The 21118-nt window shown below is 41.9% G+C and overlaps 1 protein-coding gene and 1 long non-coding RNA gene across 2 annotated transcripts; both read right to left on the bottom strand.

The window, feature by feature from the left end:
- Positions 1 to 310: 310 nt before the first annotated feature.
- Positions 311 to 8655, bottom strand: fgf16 (fibroblast growth factor 16). The gene is made up of 3 exons (XM_008420066.3): positions 7251 to 8655; positions 4488 to 4591; positions 311 to 1688 (listed from the first exon to the last, which is right to left on the bottom strand). Exons 1-3 carry the CDS (start codon positions 7552 to 7554, stop codon positions 1491 to 1493), a joined length of 606 nt encoding a protein of 201 aa, XP_008418288.2. The 5' UTR covers positions 7555 to 8655; the 3' UTR covers positions 311 to 1490.
- Positions 8656 to 9099: 444 nt separating this feature from the next.
- Positions 9100 to 15555, bottom strand: LOC145553024 (uncharacterized). The gene is made up of 4 exons (XR_014089199.1): positions 15282 to 15555; positions 15128 to 15187; positions 12994 to 13159; positions 9100 to 11009 (listed from the first exon to the last, which is right to left on the bottom strand). It is a non-coding gene; the product is annotated as an uncharacterized LOC145553024 (long non-coding RNA).
- Positions 15556 to 21118: the final 5563 nt, after the last annotated feature.

Raw genomic sequence — 21118 nt, 5'->3', positions numbered from 1 at the left:
CTTTACAGATCTGAGAGGGTGAGCGTAAAATGAAATGATTTGAGAACAGCTTTTCAGATGTACTCACATTCTGTCTGGCTATCACAATTTGTTTTATGATCTAAAACATTTAAGTGTTAAAGAAATCACAGAACTGTAGTCTGCGGTTACATATTTAAAACCTGAGCAGAGTACAAGCATTTGGTGTAATTTTAAATAAAATTTTTGCATTTATGTTGGAAAAAGTTACCAAGAATAGAGAAACCGACTTAAAAAAATATAATGGATAATTAGCACTGTTTGAAAATACAATGAATAACACTTCCTCATACATAATATATCTGGTTTTAATTAGTACATCACACTTTAATCCAAGCAAAAATGGTCTCTCACAGTAAGTTCTCGATAGCAGGACAATTTTATTGTCATGTCTGTTGCAGTTCTTCACTCTTTTTTTTTTGCCTCATTTCAGTAGAATCTGCAGTCCAAATATCTTCACGTTCATTACAAAATAAACTCTTTGCAATAAATAAATATATAGATTTACATTTATACTTTATATGTAGAAAATAAATATATTGTACATCTCATAAATAGGAACACCCATATGTACACCTCAAGACGCTTGCATGTTTTTTTTTTTCTTTCTTTAATAATGTTCGCCGCACTCTGAACATTACAAGTCGCCACTCTTTAACCAAACCTATCTGTTATTCCTTTAAACCGCAGTCGGTGAAGTGCTTACGTCCCGAGCCTACTGAATTTACGCTTTCATTTAAATGTGATGAATGTGATGTTTAGGTTCAAACCAGACCCACAGCTGGGACTTTGGATGTTTAGGTAAGTGCTTCATCAGGCCTACAGTCATTGCAAAGATGTTGCCCTCTTTTTCCATCTGTGACGTTCGCCTTGTGGTAGTTTTTAATCTGCGTACAGATTGTGAAGTACCTGATTATACCAAATTTAGCAAGCCAGACCCTTTTTGCATGTCATATCAGAAATGTCTGCAGCAATCCTAAAAAGGGAACTTCCTGGAGCTTTTCTAGCCACCAGAATTAGTTTTTCAGGTTTGTGCTTTAACACACAAGAAGCCCCCACTCTGTGCTGTTGCATATCACTCAAGTGTCTATGCGAGGGGAGCGAGGGGGGGGGGTAACAAAAAAAACCCCTGGCATCTTGGTTTGGTTTTCCTGATTCACCCCCAGCTGCTCAGTCCTCCACAGAGGAAACGGTCTCCTCTTCGCTGAAGTCCAAAGCCGAGGCAGACGAAAGACATCCAGGATTGAGCTGAATGTTTATGTCCTGGTCACATGTGACCTCCGTGAGAGCTCAGGGGTAAACAGTTCTCCAAAAGATCCAGAATATCCACAACACCCCCCCCCCCCTCTCTAGTCTTCCGCCTCTTCGACTTTGTTTATCTCTGGGGCTCCAGATGTAACCAGTTCTCCCAGTGTGAGCGCTGGTCACCTGTCCTGGAGCAGATCTCTGTACGCCTGAGGCATCTTCCCCATCTACACCGAACGTGGCAAGAAGTGGGTGAGTTTCTGGTGTTTCTTAGTCCTGCCACCCTCCCTGGGTGATCCGTCCTTGTTTAATGCCACGTAGTAGAAGCGTCCCGTGTCCGTGTGCTTGTACAGCGTCGAAGCGTAGGTGTTGTACCAGTTCTCCTCAAAATGCTCCCTGAACACGCACTCTGCCGTAAGTTTACTCTGCAGAACAGGAAACATGATGTTAGCCCAAGAGAACAGACAGAAATGATGTTCACAGTTTTCACTTCTTCACCTTGCAGTCACTAGGTTTAATGTAACTGCAATGTGACACATAAAATCACTGGGATTTTATGTGTCAGAGCAACACAAAGTGGAGCATAACTAAGGAAAAAAGTTGTGCATTTCCTTTACTTTAACTGGGCCATAATAAAACATAAATATGCTTCGGTATAAAACCGGAGTCTTCAATCCGGATCTCGAGAGCCAATGTCCTGCAACTTATAGACCCGTCTTTGCTTCATCACACTTGAGTCAAATAATCAAGTTATTAGCAGGATTTTAGCAAGATATGGAAAGCTTAAATAAACACAGAGGAGGTAATTCAGTCATTTGCTTCAGGCGAGTTGGACCAGGGACTAAAAGTCACAGAGTTCTGGATTTGAAGACCCTGATTCATCCATTCATCTATACATCAACTCTGTCTCAGCTGAAGAAAAGCTTTCCCACAGCATGATGCTGCCAACACCAACCAAGGGGATGGTGTCCCCATGGCACTAAAAACTAACATGTGGTTTTAAGTCGCACAATGAATTTTACCAGAATTTTCAACCTTGGTCTCTATATGGTTGTAGATAACTTCCAACTAGACTTCTTATTCCTTTCTTTTATAAAAGCTCACGGCTGTCTGGTTTACAGACACTTCAACTTAGGTAACTTTTCAAGTTACCATGGGTCACTTATCCGTTTTCTGGTTATTTCTTTCCTTTGTATGGCCACATCTTGGTAAGGCTGAAGTTGTACCATTATCTTGAGATTTCCAGACAATTGATGAAGCAGGGTTGAAATAGTCAAACTTCAGAATATTAATTTATAACTTAATCCTGCCTTGAACATCTCCATAACGTTCTGTCTGACTTGTGTGCTGTGCTCCTCGGTCTTCATGATGCTGTTTGTTCCCTGTTTTTTCTGAGGCCTTCACAGACCAGATAGTTTCATGCTGAGATTAAATTGTTAGTCATTTGCAGTCGACCTTGTTAAAGGCTATTGGAGAAAAAAAGAGTTGCTCTAAACATGTGCTGTATTTACAGATTTTTGTTCACAAAAATAGTCAAAATCCATGTAGAATTTTTCTTCTAAATCATTGGCATGCAGTGAAGTTTGTAGAAATAAACTAAGATGAGAAGCTTCAAGGTGTGTGAGATCCCCACAGTTTCCACTCCTGACATGAACTCATTGAAAAGCTAAAACAAAGCAGTACAAGCTCATTTGGGCTGGAGCTCATTATGAAAAAAAGAGGGGAAATCATTACATGCAGCTTTTCACTTTACGCTCCACTCTCACTCCTCAGACCTGCTGACCTCTTGCTGTGCATGGAGAATCATTTCCCTCCCTGTGATGCAACGAGAACAGTCGGCATACCAACATACTAAAAAGCTTCAATGTTCACTGACAGAGCAATATGAGCAATGGCTGCAGGTCCAGCAGGCGAGAGAGAGGGAGAAGGATGAATTTAAAAGTATGAGGAACATGACAGACATCGGAGCTGTCTGTCTTTGCGGCCCTCTCTTTCCCACCAGGGTTGCATGTGCTGCCTTTACGACTCTTCACTTCTACAAAACTGCTGAAGCAATCTCGATGATTGGCTTTCAGGCTGTGCTTGGCTGCTCTGTGCAGGAAGGCTGTTGTCTGTAAACACAGCCTAAAGGGCACATGACTGGGCCAGCTCCATGCTGACACACACCCTCATGCACACACACCTCATCGGATCAAAAGCTCGTTGAGGTCTGCTGCTTGTGGGACGGAAGCACCCCTCTACCTGTTCAGCTTCCCCTCCCCGCCTCCTGGACTCTCGCATCCAGACAGACATGTCGACATCTCCCCTCCTGTCAGTCAGGTGACTCAGTCAGGTGTGCAATTTCCCCTCCAAACCACCACCTCCGACCTCCACCCACACCCTTCTCTCAGGGCCAACCCCCCAGGATGCCAGACTCCGATAACGTGCAGTAACAATATCTGCACTTCCAGCATAATGGCCTACTTAAAGGTAGCCTCTTTTCAAAAACGATGAGAGCCGGGGCCGGCCCACGAGAGGCCCCCAGGTAATGCCCCGGGACACCTGATACAGGATTGCCCTAGCATACTTCCCCTCTACTGCTTTTATCTCTTCCCTTCCCTATGTCCCTGTCTTGAGGTATGTGTGAGAACTGAGGATGTACACCGACCAGAGGAGGAAGCTTGACCACATTTACATCCAAAGTGATTCTGGACCCTTCTCTCTCCTCTTTGTGACATATTTAAAAACTATAGGAAGACACAGGGTCTGTATCCTCCTTGAACCCTTTGCAGATAAAGAACAACCATGAAGAGAAAGGAACACACGCTTGTTTTGTCTCGCTGCGGTTTCACCATTAGCCACATGGGAGCTTTGATTAAGATATAAAGAAGCTTTGATTCTGTTTAGAAAACTAGACCCAATAAATGAAGAAAAGGACATTTTCAAAGCATGACAAGAACATGGTGTGTTTAACACCACACGGCTCCTAGACAACCTTGAAAGTATCTTTGATAAGAATGGAGAAACAATTTTCAGGCTTTATTCTATCTCAAATTGTATCGTCCATCCACTTTGCATAATTTAAAACAGAATATTTATGCCTTAAAACTGCTTTACAAGAACCAATAAGTGGAAATTTGTACGGAATGGTATGAAATTATGTCGTTAAAAAAATGTTTAGGAACCCAGCTGGAGGTTTGGGTTTGTATAGAGTGGGATTCTGTTTTTTATCAGTAGAAACTCACCGATCCATAGAGCTCTCCTTTCTCATTCATGCCCAGGTAGAGTCCAGCATCCACCCCTCTGATGCTGACCAGCCCCACTGCCAGGCTGATGAATTCCAGGATACCTGAGGTCAAAAAAACACACACACACACACACACACCGATATGTCAGCAGAAGCACACAGAACCACTGTAATAATTTTAGGAATCTCCTCCCATTACTACAAGTTGTTTCTGTCTGATATAACACTGGTTATTTCAGTTTAATTGAGGACATTAACTTGGTTGAAAATGGCTAAACTGTTACAAAGTTAGCTATATTTTTGGAAGCTTAATCCTATTGCGACAATTTTAGTAGAATTTATCTGCATTTTGGTTCAGTCAATCACTATTCCCAGCAGACAACTATAACATTGACATGTTTATGGAGTGTAATGTGAGTTAATGCAGTACAGTACTTAGTAAAAGTTATGAACTACAATTAGTTTTGGTTGAGCTTCTGTGTTGAAAGAATTTTAGATTATATTCAGCTTTCGATAGTTTAGTGACAGCACTAATGTTAAAGTCAAAACTTCAGGCAGCTGTTGCTAATGAACAGCAAACTTGCTAGTATACCTCTTAGCTCTGACTCGGATGTATTGATGATGAACGACACATCTTGGTCGTCATTGTCAAGATATGCTTGAATGCAATGTTTTGAAGTACATTTAAAAACCATGATTACTATTTCAGTGGCATTGTGTTTAGACTGGTTTTAGCATCAGTGTTGATGGTAAAGTCAAATTTACCAAGTTGGCTTTTCAAACTAAAGACAGACTTGGCCAAAGAACAGTTATTGTCAACTAAAACAAGAATGTTTTACATTCTGCTTTGTTGGAATAGATTTCATGTCACATGCTTTAATACCAAATCAGTTCTTTTTTTTTGTCTTCTGGTAACTTGGAAGACAAACCAAACGGCCTCTTTGAAAATCAAGGAAGAGATTCTGCATTAATTCAAGTAGCAAAGCATAACTTGACAAATATTGCCTATTTGTAAAGCATAAATGTATTTAGAACCAAATATTTAGAAACTAATTTATCAGACAATATTAAAATGTGATAAAATGTAACTAACTTTATTTGGGAAATACACTTTAAATACTGCTTTGAATTTGTTAGGTGTCTTCAAAAGTTAAACTTCCCACTCACAAATACTGATAAAAATCTACCTCAGTAAAACAGATGTTCAAATTGTTACAATCATGTTACTGACTAACCTGTGACCCCCAATAACAGTTCCTGTCATCAGTGTGAACTGCTAGGTTCATCATTTCCTCTGAATATTATTATTCTATTTTCAAGAGTCGGACTCATCAGAAGCAGAACAGCTTATATTGTGATAATCGCTAAGTTTAAATGTCATGACTGAGAAAATAAGTGAAAAATAAGCTGGAAAAACACTACGATGAATAAGTAAGACTGTCATACTTAAACTAGTACTATAAAAATGTAACTTGTTTTTCATCGATTGCAGTGCCTTTCCCTTAACTGCTATGACTAACTTCTTTCTGCTCTTTCATAATGACGTGAGGTTTTCTGTAAAGCCCGATGTTCCCCAGGGACTTCTAGCACAGCCGGGGAAGACACTTTAATGAAGCTTGTAGATGGTTACAGTGAAGGCAACTTCAAAGGCAGGGAGACAAGTGGTAAAATTAAAAGCCACTGGGTGTTGTGATGCAGAGGTTACTCAGAGAGGATCCAGCTGGCTGCTGTGACTGGCAGAGGCCAGCTCTTCCAGCCACCTGGCCTCCATCTCTCCGACCTCATCAGATGACAGAGATCATCCCTCTAATTTTTTTTTAAGAGAGTGTGTTTCATATCCTCTAATCAAAGTCTCCTCTTGGCGCAGCGAGGACGACCTTGCATTTTCTTTCTTTCTCTCCTCCCTTCTTTCTTCTTTTTTTTTTTTTTCTCTCTTTAACTTTAAGTGAAGCCAGACAGAGACAAACACGCGGACCACCCATCCCCTGTAAAACACCGACTTATTTTTTGGCTCAAGCATGAACATTAAACCGTAGCTTGGATTCCGCGGTGGTCACGCTTTAATTCGGAGTTATTCTGTCCCGCAGCGAGCGAGCCGCCCGGCCCGCACCTGTGACACATGCGGCGCCTGGACATGTGCGAGTCTCTGCCCTGTGACCCCCAGCAGCCGAGACAGACTTTATTTCACAGGTGACACCCGGGCTTTGGCCCTGCGAGAAAACAACAGCTGTGCCTCAAAACATGTGAAATAGTCTGCCTATTAACGGAACGGGCTTATCAGAGGGGGACTGGCACGCGCACGCGTTGAAGCTCCAATCCAAGTTGTCACGGAGACGCGCACGCGCACACTTTATTTAAAGTGTCGAGGGGGACACCTGCTCCCGGGTGCCCGCGAGCGCAGAGATTTCTAGAAAAAGCCGCGCGGCTGTTCAGCACGAGCGAGTTCACCGAGGAGGATGCGCCGCCGGCGAAAAAGAAACTAATATCCAGAACATGGGACTGTTTTTTACAAGATGAAACTAATAAATCTCTATCTACTTAAACAGAAATGTTTCCAACCACATTCAAATGTGTAAAAATACAATAATAAAAGTGTCTAAAGTTAAGGAAATCTATAAACGTATAAATAAAAGTATAAACAAGCCAAAAACGAAACGAGCTTCCAAACGGTGAGACTTTAACTAAGGGGGAAAAACATTTAAAACGATAAATGAAATGAAACGAAACTTCTACAAATACCCTAAATGCCAAAGAAATTCACCAAATCTGCTGTGGTCCTGCCGTGTCCCATGCACGGTGCCGTTGGGGAATATCTCCAGCTGAAAGCCAGTCCTGCAGTAGAGCTGACGCCGCCTCAGGATCCCCTTAAGGTGGCCGAAGTCTGTGGGCGACCCCTGCTGCAGCCTGCCTTCGATCTGCCCCAGCCGCTCGCTCAGCCCCGCCGGAGACTCCGACAAGGGCGCGCTTGCCAGCGCAGGGAAGCTCTGTAAATCCAAGTCGAGCGTCCCCAGAAAACTCCCGACCTCTGCCATCGTTTGCACAGCTGTCACATTAAGCGAAGGCATTTGAGATGTATGTGCAGCGACTTGCGGAGGGAGAAAAGTTTACACACAAGTCCGGTCCATGCACGCAGGAAAAAAAGAGCGTCCCCGGCGCGCCGTGCTCCTCCAAAGTCAGGGAAGTCCTCTCAGTTTATTGATAGTCCTTTGCTTTAATCATGAGTTTGATATCTGTGTTTATCAAATGGAAAGACTCTAATATATACATACTCCCCACGCATTCTCACATTGGACACTCAGATTCAAGCCACGCCTGGCTGGCATCCCTTCTTACGCGCATCAGTTTGCTTTACTTAATCTTCACTTTTAGACCAACTTTTTGCAACTCATGACACAAATTAGTTCAACGCTCTTCTTATAGAAAGTTCTTTTTTATTTAAATGATCCGATCACTTCAATCCATGGGCAGAAATGTCTCCAGAGTGTATGCTCTTCCGTCTTTGCGGTTTTCCGCTGTCTGTTAAAACCGCAGCGCCCGTCCAGTGGCAGAAAAACCTGGCAACACACGCGGCGGTCCATTAAACTGCGGCGCAGATGCAGAAGTGGAAACTATCATGATGAAAACGCACACATATCAACTGACTGCGTCTATTTAACCGCTAACCCCATCAGCCCCATTCAACCACTGAAGCCGAGCCTTCTTTATGTCGGCTTTTGGGTCAGAATCCTGGCTTAATGGGGTGGGGAAAAAAAAGGAAAACCGCAATAGAAACATTTACATGAAAGGATTATCAAAGTAACCTGTGCACACGCTCACAGTAATCCAACCTCCTGCGCACACGTTTGAGGGACCAAGCACTGCAAGTTGGAGCTTTTCACGGGAGCATTTTCCCCACCTCTTCGCTGGAAGCAGGTGCTTTCTTACCCTCTCTGCACGCAGTTTGCAGTAAGCTCCAGCAAGCCAGCAGCTTAAACCACTGACTTCTTGCGAGGAGGTGTGGGGCAGGCGAGGAAAATCCAGATTCTGATGATGTGCAGAATTTAGTCTGACTGTACAGAAATGTCTTTAGTTAATTTTCGAATAATAAAAAAAAAGCACTGAATCTATCAAAGGCAGTGCCTCGCTAAAGCATTCAACTCCCTTCCACAGCTTACATTTTTTCACAGCAACAAATTGTAAGGTATTTTCTAGACATAGTGATTGTGAATTGGAAGGAAAAAGAGACCAAGCTTTTGCAGATTCTGTCAGATGTTTTTTCTATGATTGGCATAAACTGACCTCCATCTATCTTTAACTCCCATCATGTTTTCTGTCCCTGCTGGACAAAAAATGCCATATCCACAGCCTAATACTGCCACCACCATGTTTCACAGTGAACATTGTGTTGTCAGAGTGAGATGTAGCGTCAGTTTTCTGCCAGAAAGTTCAGCTTTGGTCTAATTGATCCTCATGTTCACTTTTGGCCCCTGGTTTGTGACAAACTAACAACATGGCTTCTTTTAGATTCTTTCCTCCCGACCTGTCTGCTCTGTGTTTTTTTTTTTTTTTTTGTCTCCATGATGCCATTGTTCACTAATGCTCAAAACTCCGATGCTGTTACAAAACGGCAGTAATCATCCTGAGATTAAACTATAAACAGGTGGACTCTTATTTTATTTTATTGCACTTAGTTAGGATATTGGAGTAAAGCTGGCTCATGAAATACATTCAGATGTGTGTTTGTAACATGGCAAAATGTTCTTGAATGCTTTTAAGATGAAATTTAGAGCAGAGATTTTAAATGAGCTTCAAAAAAGGGTCAAACACATGAAAATTGAGAACACAAGATTTTTTTTTTAGTTTTTTTTTTTTTTTTTTTTTAGAAAATGAGAGTTAGTGTTGTTGGATAAGAATGTTTGATCTGTGCCATCATGCACATGAAAGGGAGCACTAAGAAACCCATAACAGGACTAATATAATAATCATAATTTATGACTGATTGGGGATTTTTGCACTTCTTCTGTGCACAATGGGACAACAAGTTCCAACATGTGTTTGTGAAGTTTCAAAAAAAAAAAAAAAAAAGAAGAAGAAAAACACAGCTGTTTTGTCGAGGCCTTTATTTCTGCGTGATGATCCAAACGAAAACAAACTCCAGGAGTGTTTTAATTAGTTCGCCGCTCCTTGGATATCGGTGACAGCGGGTCCTGATGGGAGGAGGGCGTGATTACATCAACAAGCACCATTTAACTATTAGCGTGTTATTTCAGACCTCCTTCGAGCTGCTTTCCGAAACCCCCGTCCTGAGGGGGAGTTCTCACCTCAGGGCTGCTCATCGCGGGCTGCTGCTGCTTCCCTGCAGAGAAACGTGGATTTATGACGGAGCCTCGCTGCCTGAGAAGGCGAGCTTTAAGTGTGTGTGATTGTTTTGATGTCACCGTCAGGATTTAGATGAATTTCCTGACTTCTTGTTTAGGGCTAATTTATCAACTTTTGTGGAGGTGCTGCAGTCTATTCTCAAGCAGATGTTAGTGGCTCAGAGTGGAATACACGGTGATGGACCCTCCAAAGCACGCAGGCCTTTTTTCACTGCTACTAATTATGCCACTATAAATCTTAGGGGTGTGTCACGGCTGCATTGAAGTCAGAGGAGTGACGGTGGCTTTCAGCTGGTGCGGTATATGAAAGGTGGTGGGGGTGATGGATGCCCCGTGGGCCTCACGCTTGATGAATTGGGCAAGGGGTTGACGAGGAGTCACCGATGGTCAGGCTTTGTGCGAAAAGACACCAGGGCCCTCGCTGCTGAGGAAGATGAAAGGAGGATTCGTCTCAGCTGTAGGTTGGGAGGATTAGAGAAAGAGGAGGAGAGGGGCAAAGAAAGAGCAAAGTGAAACAAAAATGGGGGGGGGGTGGAGGAAACCCGTCTTCCTTCTGATTTTTGCTCACTGTCCATCAAGTTCATGCAAAACCTAAAACCCACCTCACAGTGGCATGCTGAATTTTAATTCCTTTATCATTGTGGCTATTACAACTACATCTGTTACTGGTCAGTCATGTTTAATAGATGACATGGCAGATATATAACTGCAAATTAAAAAAAAAAGTAACCAAGAGTTAAAATGTTCCCATATGCTGAGAACCTGCAAGAGGATACGGAGAAGAAGAGAATAACCTCAAGCGCATGGCCGCGGCTTTGAAGTTGCTCTCTCATGAGTCACTAAGAGTGAGTTCACACTGAAAATGAAGTTACACTTGCATTGGGAACTGGGGACTAATAGGAGCCTCACCTGTTTGTTTGGATTAGACAAACTTCACATGTGTCCTCCTCAGAGAGGAGAGCCAAGGTCTGCCTGGAGAAACCGAGCCAGTTGACTCAATTATGAAGCCTGGAGGAGGAGTTGGTTACTGCGGTAAAGAAACCTCTCGGCAGGTTGGGAACAAAACCTAAGCAGCTGTGGCAGTGCCTTTAAAAGTTAGCACGCCCCGTCCTCATTTTTGGTTTTTCTTTTGTCAAACTTTGATGTAATTTATGAGGATGTGTCTAGAAGTGTGAAGGGGGAGAAAAAGAATACAAGCGGTCAGATATTTTAAGAACAAAAATTGGAAAAAAATGTCTGTTTGCATTTATATTTAACCCCTTTATGCTTCCTTTAGAAGCCACATAATTAGTAAACCGAGTCCGCCTGTGTGTAATTTACTCTCTGTGCTGAACAGAGAGAAAACCACAAGACCTTTGGTTTTTCAGTTTGTCACTAACGAGATGCACCAAACGTGGAACGAGGTGCTCTTGTCAGATATAGTCAAAATTTAACTGTCCGACCCACAATTTATTTAACTAACTTTGCATGTCGATCTAAACCACACCTTCATTTGAAACATGACTTTGGCAGCATGATGCTGCGGAGACGCTTTTCTTCAGCAGAGACGAGGAAGCTGGTCAGAGTTGATTTGGAAACAAAATACTTTAAACTGGGTGAAGGTTCACTCCCCAACAGGACAACTGCGCTAAACGTGCAGCCACATCTACAGTTTAAAGGTTTTTGTTCAAAAAGCATATTCATTTCTTAGACTGGTCCAGTCAAAGTGCAAAGCTAAATCCAAACTAAAAAAATATGTGGCAACATGTGAAGGATGTTCATTTTCCAACTAATCTCATAAATGTTTTGGTCAAGAGTGAGGAGGTGGGGAAATGCAGTCTGAGCAGGAAGAGACATACCATGAAAGACTTGTGGATGAATTTGCAATTAAAGGTGGTTCAACAAAAGTATTTATTCACAGAGGTTGAATAAAAATGCATGTAATTTTTTCAAATTTTTACCTCTAATAGATTTTAAAAACCATGAGTCCTTTTTCTTCTGCAAGTAAAAAAATAACTATTCCAACAACATATAGTGCAATATTTGGACCTGTAAACAAACCCCTGCTCTTTTTCTGCACTTTTGAATAGACTATATAAAGTGCTATACCAGTACAGGTCATTTATCATGATTCTTCCACTACCATGTTTTACAATTGAAAAGTGTGCCCATGGCGGTACTGTCTATTTTTTTTCCCATTTCTTTTACATTTTTCCCCCTAAATATTACATATTTCACTCCATCTGTTTATTCGCTAGTATTCCCTAAAAAAAACAACAAAAAAACAACCTAGAATTTTCACAGAACATTTGTTTATACTGAGTCTGAACTATACACAGTGCTCTATTTCCAGTGATTTATGAGGACAGTCAGTGGTAGGGTGTCAACTCTTGGTGTAAATGGGGCTGAGTACAAATGCAGACAACGTTCAGATATGTTTTTTGGAATACATGTAGAGATTTTTTTTTTATCATTTTCTCTCAATTTCTGGATGACATATTCACTACCTTTTGTGTTGATCCATTTCACAAAAATCCCAGTAAAATGAAACTAAGTTTGTTGTAACTTGACAAAATGTGGAAAAAGTTTAAGTGTAGTGAATACTCTCTCAAACTTTATCAAAACGCATGACATAAGGTAACGATGAGGGGTAAATTGAGAGGCTAAAGTTCAACTTTTCATGTCAAGATACAGAATAAAACATCCAGAATGCCTGCAGCTGTTGCAGTTTACGAAAGTCTTTACGGTTTGGGCGCTCAATTTTCCTTCTGATTTGCTCCAAAAAGGTGAAAGATTTCCACATTCCAACATCTGCCATAATAGCAACAGAAGAGTCAGTGTTTGCCATTAATCTTTAATGAATGCCCAGTTTAGAAGACAAACCCCCCCCCCGCCCCCCCAGCTTTTCCTAATCCGTCTCTTCTAATCATCAGATCTGGGATCAGATCCTCGAACCCCTCTTAACCTCAGCCTTAAGAAGGCAGGGAGTAGAAAAAGGGCTGACTCAGTGTTAGCGGCTACCACCAGGTTAACAAGGCTACTAAAGGGGTCAGAGCCCCTCCGCCCCTCCCTCCACGTCCGCCGGCCAGCAGAGCTGCGCCACTTTACATTAAGACAGTTAGCTGCAGACCAGTGGGAAAGGGAGGATATCATCTGTTCTTATTTTACCTTTTGTCAAGCAGCATGTGGAAAATGATCTTCGCTGTGAGTTATTTGCAGAGCTGGATTCCGTGTTATTTCATTCCCAAGCAGAGACATAACAGAGAGGGTCTCTACTTTCACGCAGGTGGTCCTCCGGCCTTGTTCAAGGGCGCCGTGTGCGTTGGGGCGGGGGCTGGGAGAGGGGAGACACAGACAGATGCATGCGAATTTAGGTAATGGTGTTGCATTTCAGCGCCTGCTTTACTTGGCCGGCCCGTGTAAAGATAGTGTTAATTAATTTGTTTGCTTTGCTTTCAAGCACCAACAAATGGAGCCCTCCAGGTTTAGCGAAGCCACTTGTATGCAAAGAACAGCGTCTAAAACCAACATTTGTTGTACAAATTGCTTGCATATGTCTTTGGAATAGGAGGGGGAAAAAAAAAACTCCTTGTCATGACACCAACAGAGATGTTCTCTTTTTTTGACTCAAAGGGAAAACCGTAGCAGGAATATTTGAACTCTTGTCTCGAAGATTTTGGTTTAGCAGCTAATTATCCGTACTCCAAACTTGTGGTTTTGCTCTTCTCATCAGACAGCTGACTTGAACTGAAGCACTACAAGTCATATTTTTTAGCTTGAACCCCTCTGGTGGTTCTTTTTTTTTTTTTTTTTAAGACGCTTTTCCTTTTATGGAAGCCACATTTCGAGTGGTGAATGCACATCTGTACGGCTGTGCAGGGTGTGATCCTGGCGTCTGGCTCTCACCGGTTCGTGATTTTTGAGCGAGAGGTCACAGATGAGCGGTCGGAGTGACGTTCCACCTGTCTGTCTTGCCCACTGGTGCAACGACAGCTCAACTTTCTCAGCTCTGCAGGACTGCAGTCTGAGGTTTCAGAGTGTATATGCGTGATCATGATGAGGGAACAGGCCCGCAGAGCAAGGCTATTTTTCTTACTACAACACAGAGCAGGAATCTACCCTCAAACAGATGTTAGCAGCCCTTTGTAGAGGCTTTGGCACGGAGCCCAACTCTACCTATCTGCACAGCTATTTACATGGCAATCCAGCTGCTCAGCCTTTCTACTCTTCCCTCCACCCTTCTCTGCTCGCTCTGCCTGTGCCTTTAGCCCACCCCCACCCCAACCCCTGCCCCAAACCTCGCCTTTTGAAATCAAATACCTGCTCTTATATAAACTTTGATCAATCAAAGGCAGTAATTTGTTTAGCCGGCGAGACAGTGACATACTGGTGCAGGTTCGGTTACTCACAGAAGAAAAAGGCCAGGCTTCCCGTATCTGAGAATATCTCAGGGCTGACGCAAACTTTTACCCCGCACTTTTTTTTTTAATATATATATTTAGCTGGTTTCTTTCTGCAGAAGAGACAAATATATCCGAAATATTTTAGCCTCGCTAATTTGATTTATTGTCAGATGTAGTTCAGGCAGATGTGGGAGAGAGGGATTTATAATTAGACCGATTCCAGGAATGAGGGTTTATATTTGCTTGCTTACTAGCAGGGGTATTAAGGGCTTTACAGCAGAGGTAAAGGGTTCTCAGCAGTAAAGACTGACTAATGACATTTAAATGCTTCACTAGCTGCTTATGCAGCACTATTGCCTTGCAGAAAGAAGGTTCTGCGTTCCTGGAATTTGCATGTTCTTCCTGTGCATGCATGGGTTCTCCCTGGGTACTCCTTGTTCCTCCCATACTCCAAAGCTATGACTGTTGGGTTTAATAATTATTCTTCATTGCCATCAGATTGTGTGAGTGTGTGTGCATCTTTGTTTATCCTCTGCTGCCCTGTGATGGACCGGGGACCTGTCCAAGGTGAATGCCTCTTGTCGCCCAATAATCACTAGAGATACAGTAGATGCCAGCCCTCGATGGATGGATTTTTCTTTCTTCTAGTAAAATGAATGTACGAATTTAGAAAAACCAAACTCAATCATTTACTAACTTGTCGAATTGATTGCAATTCCCAGATCCTTCCCTAATTGCCCCAAATTTCAGAAACAGTGTTTTCTTCTTCTACATGTTTATCAGGTCCTAGCATCGAACTGGCTTTCTTTCAATAATCTCTTTCTTCTTGTCACTCTTCCAAAATGGCCATATTTGTTGAGTGAACAACTAATGGTTGTTCTGTCTATAGGTTCTCCCACCTGAGACGTGGAGCTCTGTAGCTCCTCCCGAGATACCATGAGACTCCTGACTTCCTGCAACTTTACAAAAGTGTGCTGTTAGTCCTTCAAATGAAATCAAAAGAAAATACACTGATGTTTCTGTGCCAAAATGGGGGGAAATGCAACATTTTACCTGCCTTAAATAGCAGTCACCATGCCATGCTCTGTGAACCAGAGCACAGGTCCAGCATGCTGACACTCGGCCTCATTTGTCTGTGATTTATCAGGCTTCCTGTGATCTGTGCCAGTAGATAATCTGTTGACAGAAGAGTTGTCAGATTATGGAGTGAACTTTAAAAGCTTAATTTGTAGGACAATCTCACAAGCGTCAAATAAAATAAAGAGCTGCTTCTAGAAAGTCGCAGTAAACAATTTATGACCTCGTCTCATATGTTCTCTAGCGGGTATTGAACAACAGAGTTATGCTGGCACAAAAACGGTAAGAATACTAGGCATAGATGCTATTTATTAACTGATTTATGAAAGTTTTATAAGCCCTTGGAAAAACAGCCATATTGAGTTTTACGATCCAGAAGAACACAGTCTTCTCACTCTGCTATGGATCTGTTCCTTATTAAGACGCAGCCCAGTGGCTGCATCATCATAAGAAGATAATTAGACGAGCAACCTTCATGCAAATGAAAGGAAATGAAATCAAAGTCCGCTGGGGCCCTGAAGCTGGCCGGCTCGTCAGTAGAGGGTGCTGATGTGTTTTCCCCTCGTAGAGCTTCAGCCAACATTTCAGATTGCCTCAGAACCATGCGATGTCACGCCATGACAAATGGAGATACATTAGTTAATTAAAGTGGGGAGTTCAAAACGGGGTGACGCAGGTTGTCATTTTTCTTCCCGCCCCACATTCCTCAGAGTCACGATGTAAAAGCGGAGCCAGGTCCAGCTCTGACTCTCCTTGTGTGATTGGTCGACTTCTTTTCTCCGTCTCTCTGTAATCAAGGCCGCCACAGCTTCTGACGTCTTTTTTTTTCTTGGTGTTTTTCATCCCTGCTTTTCCCAGGTTGGTTGGTGACTTAAGTGGACACTCATGTTCACGGAGATAATCTATTGTCTGAAAAGATTAATAGAGTAGGTTTGCATAGGCCTGCACCTAAACAAATAAAATCCCCTTGACATTATGCAGTTCAGAAACATTCAGTGGCTTAAACCAATTCGTCATAAATGAAAATACAGAAGGAAACCAAAAGCATCGGTGGATTCATAGTAGAGGGTTTGCATTTTTAGGGTTAAAGTGGAAACAAAGCAGAAGAAACTCATAGTTCTCCTCCAAGCCAATTTAGCATCTTCGGCTTTGATGTTGTTGGGGCAAATAGTTGTTGGGTTGAGACAGTTTCTGCCTTCGCTGCCAGAACCGAGGCTGGAGGCAGAGACAGGTGCACGGCGTTCATCACATCCTCATGGAGCAATCCGAGGGCCAAGATGTCCTTCTCGACATATTGGAAACGTTTGTTAACAGATGGAGACTTGTGCTGGCAAACGTTCCCCTGACTTTGGCCAAAAACGAGGGAGGAAGGGAGAGGAGAGCGGGTGGAAAGGAACGTTTAATATCAAATGGCACGAATGACTCAGATAGAGAAAGAGGAGGGAGGGAGATAAGACATAAATCAATAAATTTTATTGTGTGCATGTCTAGGGTTTACAGGGCCTTGCAAAAGTATTAACACCTCCTGGACTTTTTCATCTTTTGTCATGTTACAACAAACTTCAATTTATGTTATCAGGGTTGTGAGTGATAAACCAACAATAAGAGGGAATAACATCCAGATGGCATGATACTGCCAGCATAGCATTTCACAGTGGATGGTGTTTTTAGGGGCATGCGCAATATTCGATTTCCTCCAATTTTACAGCTGCCATCAGTTTTCAATTCAATTTTTACAAAAATTAAAATGAATTCAGTCCAGTCACACACGTGTGTACAGTTCAATTTGATCCTAGTTCAATCAACGCAGAGAAGTTTCTTTTATTACTAACCCTTTCACGCATAGTGGTCACTACAGTGGGCAGCCATCTAAAAGCCATTTTCTTGTGCTTCTTGTGGACTTTTATGTTGTAAATGCACACAGACCACTGGACACTAATGCATCATAAAATACACTATCAACTACTGGCCACAAATGCAAGAAATAATTTTTGTTAAATCCAATATGGCCGACAGACAACAAAAACCATGCCAACTGACCCGGTCCCTCCTTCTACTGTAGACGACTCTTGCAGGTAAAAAATATTGTGACATCAGATAACCCCTAAAGAACAATACTACTGATTTATGTTTCAAATAACAACTCTGTATTTGATGAAAATTACAATTGATCACCTAAATAAAATAAAATACTTTTTTCCCCTACCTTTTTTAATATGCCATAAGAAAATAAAAAATAAAAATCCTGACACAAAGGATCATAATTCACGCATGAAAGGGTTAAAACTGGTCAAATGTTTTTCATCTTGGGAAACCTGAGTGCATCAAGTCACTGGCCAGCAGATTAAATCCTCCTGCATGAAAACAACAACAGTGAACTGTTGCTTGGATTTACTTAAAGGTCAAAAGGTTCAGTTTTGGTCTCATCTGAACAGACATGTTTTTGGGTCCCATAGATGTTCTTGAGGTAACCTCCAAACAGGACTTCTTCCAACAGTGACTTTCTTCTTGCTTTCCGTCCTTGTGCGAGCCGATGTTGTTTTGATAGACTCTCCCAACCTCTGCAACTCGTCCATAGCTACTGTGGGCCTCTGATTAATGTGCTCCTGGTCCAGTTTGTCATAGGAATGGCACGGACATGTTTGCAGTCATGCCATGCGCTTTCTATTTTCAGATGATGGATTGAAGATTGCTCAAGTCAAAGCTTGATACATTTTTTTTTTTACCCTAGCCCTGCTTTTATACTTTTACATAGCATTCCCCCAGACCTGTTTGCGGTGTCCCTTGGTCGTCATGACGCCGTTTGTTCTCTAAAAACCTTCTCAGGCCTTCACCGAACAGTTGGATTTATATTTATACTAAGGTTACATTACTATATTTACTAATCTGGGGAAGGCAATTGGACGTACTCAATTTTATTTAGGTGTATCAGAGTAAAACAGAAATTCATGCTACATTTTTTATTTGTAAAAAAAAAAAATATATATATATAATTTTCTTTCACTTCACAATTATGCCCTACCTTGTCAGTCATAACAACCCCTCCTCCACACTCCAAAAAAGGACTTTCAGTTTTTCTTGTTGTAAAAATTGCAAGGGGTATGAATAGTTTTGCAAGCCACTGTGAGGATGACGTAATAAAATGAGTTAAATCTGCAGCTGCAAAATGTGCAAAACCACAAACGGGTTGAAAGGTTTCCCCACGACATCTTTTCTGATCCAGTTTCTGTCATACTTTTCAAGCATGTCTTAGTCGCACATGTTTCTCCCCAGTACACTTTCCTCTATCAGCTTCATTCCTCCTGTAAGGTCGCACAGCTACAGCTGGCATCAATATGTCGGGGGGCCTTTTTTTTTTTTCTGTCTGAGCCCGAGTGCTGGAAAGTTACATTCATCTGGGTAATCAGTTTAGAAGATAATGAAAACAGGGATTGTTTACAGAGATTAGGCCCTTGGAAATGGGGTAATCAGAGCGTTGGAAGGGCACTGACAGCAACGCGCTGGAGCTGTGTCTATAGAAACCAAGCAACGCCGACACAGCCCTCCGAGCCTCGATGTCATCACAGATAGAAGATAGAGTGCCTTATCCTCCGCTGCTCTCCATTTGGTCCTCCTTGCTGGAACGTAATCACTCAATGTTTAACAGACGCAGCACCTGTTGGCCAGATGTGTTTGAGTAATGAATGAAATATACTATGAAGTAAGCATTTTTGACAAAAATGTTCAGAGGAAAAATTAATCACAGCCTTGATTTCTTCTTAGCCCTGTTGTTTAATGCCCTGTTATGCCGTACGTGGCAATGGATTTATAGATTTACATCAGTGGGAGGAAGCCGGATTACCCCGATTCAAAGACAACATCTCGGGGCTTTCATAGGCACGTGGATTAAATGCTTAGGCTGACATAAACTTCATTAAAACGGAGGCCAACTGTCATTTTCTCCTCCTTTGCAAAGGTAGGTTTTAATTTGTGGAGGTCAAGTCGTGCTGTTTCTTGGCTGAACTGTTCAATCAGAGACAAACGAGGCTCGGGTTCAACTCGGGGGGGCGGGGGGGGTTGTTTTATAAGAGCTCACCTCAGAACAGCCATGAAAGTAATTATCAGTATCTCATATCTCATGCATCGAGGGGGAACATGTGTTTAGGATTTGGACTTACAGGGTTTGACCCCCCCCTGGCCCCCCAGCCTTTCCACCAGACAAACTTCACTTGTATCATTGTGCTAACTGGGTGCTGGTGTGACTGTGGATTTATCAAAATGTCATCTGAAAAGAAAGAAAAAGATCTCCGATACAGATAGATGGTGGAGTTTCCCGGAAGAAGACAGAAAGCTTAATGTGCCAAGACAAGAGGTGGAGCCGCTCGATTTGACCCGTTCAAGCAGCTCTTGGCGCTTCTAGAAAAATCTACATATCCAACCCATGAATCAAATACTATGAAAAAGTATTTGATACAAAACAGGTTTCTTCTGTTTTCGCTTTGTCAAACTGTAGATCGTTAGAAATTTTTTTAAAATATGAAACAAAAATTTTCAAATTATTATTCAATTCATTAAGGGAAAAATAAACTATCCAAACCAAGATGGCCAATTGTGGAAACGTTTCTAATTTAACCTAATAGCTGGTTACATTTTAAACAGAGTTTGATTTGATTTCGCTTGTCATTGAAGTTATTTTAGTTTTGCTTATAGTTGGTGGCCTTTGATATGTATTAATGTAAAAATTTCACCACAGTTCTGCTTTGAGTTGCTGTCACCTTTTTTTTTTCATTATAATTGATTTTTACGAGTTAAATAAAATATATAAAGCAAACACAGAAGAAGTTTTTCCATTAAGTTCAGACTTTGACTATGCTTCTCCAAAAGACACCTTTTTATGTAGTTGTCTTTTAAGTCATTTTAAGGTATACTTAAGGTGGTTGTCCTTTTTTAGTAATTCCAACAAATTACTAAAATGGTTCTGTGTTTTTTCCATTGATAGAAATTGGGTTTTTACAGTAGTTTGCTGCAGTCTTAAAGCTTTATAAATGGTTCTGTAATCCTTGTTAGTTACATTTGAGGACTTTTAACCTACTTCCAGCTGCCAGACTGGTTTTATTTTTCTCTGGGAGACATCAGACCTGAGTACAGCTGGTCAAATTGAACTTGGCTTTCCAGAAATTATGATTAAGCACAGTCTATTCATGATTTACCAAGGATTGCAATAAGTTTTTCACATGAGGGCGTGTTGGTTTATATAACTTCTCCACTTTAATAAATGAAATCATCATTTTAAAATCTGCTTGTTTGTCTAATATTAGAAGCGTTTGATCCAAAACATTCGAATGTGATCAAAAGAAGCAATAAAAAGAAGCAAATGGGCAAATGCAGCGAGATCGTATTTGCTGGCTTGGCTCTCCCTCTAAACGGTCACATGTAGATCTTTCTAGTTGGGGAGAGGATGGGTGTGAGCTTTAGTCTCGAACAGAGTCCACTCTTGGCGAAAACTTGCTGTCGGTTAAGTCTAAGCGCTGGTCCTCCACCTATGTACAAAGTCTCTGGCATCCTCTCCTCTGGCACGGCTACGCTCCGGGGGGATTTTTTATTGTGATCAGAGTTAGGGGCAGAAACCTGCTATAAAATTTCCCACAATAAAATGAAACAGAGACACCCTGGACTTTGGTGTGGAGGCGAAGGGGGACCCATCACCATAAAAATGTCGTTTATCTTTGGGGAGGCGACTCGATCGCACTGTCCTATTTTCCCTACAAGATACTTCTCTGCACTGCAACAAAGAGCAGGGATTAACTTTTACCCTGTTGCTGCTGCTGTCACGT

Source organism: Poecilia reticulata, chromosome 10, assembly GCF_904066995.2.
Source record: "Poecilia reticulata chromosome 10, P_reticulata-male-v2, whole genome shotgun sequence".
In the NCBI taxonomy this organism is placed as follows: domain Eukaryota; kingdom Metazoa; phylum Chordata; class Actinopteri; order Cyprinodontiformes; family Poeciliidae; genus Poecilia; species Poecilia reticulata.
Note: the sequence above shows the minus strand (reverse complement) of the source record. Positions and strands in the feature narration are given on the sequence as shown.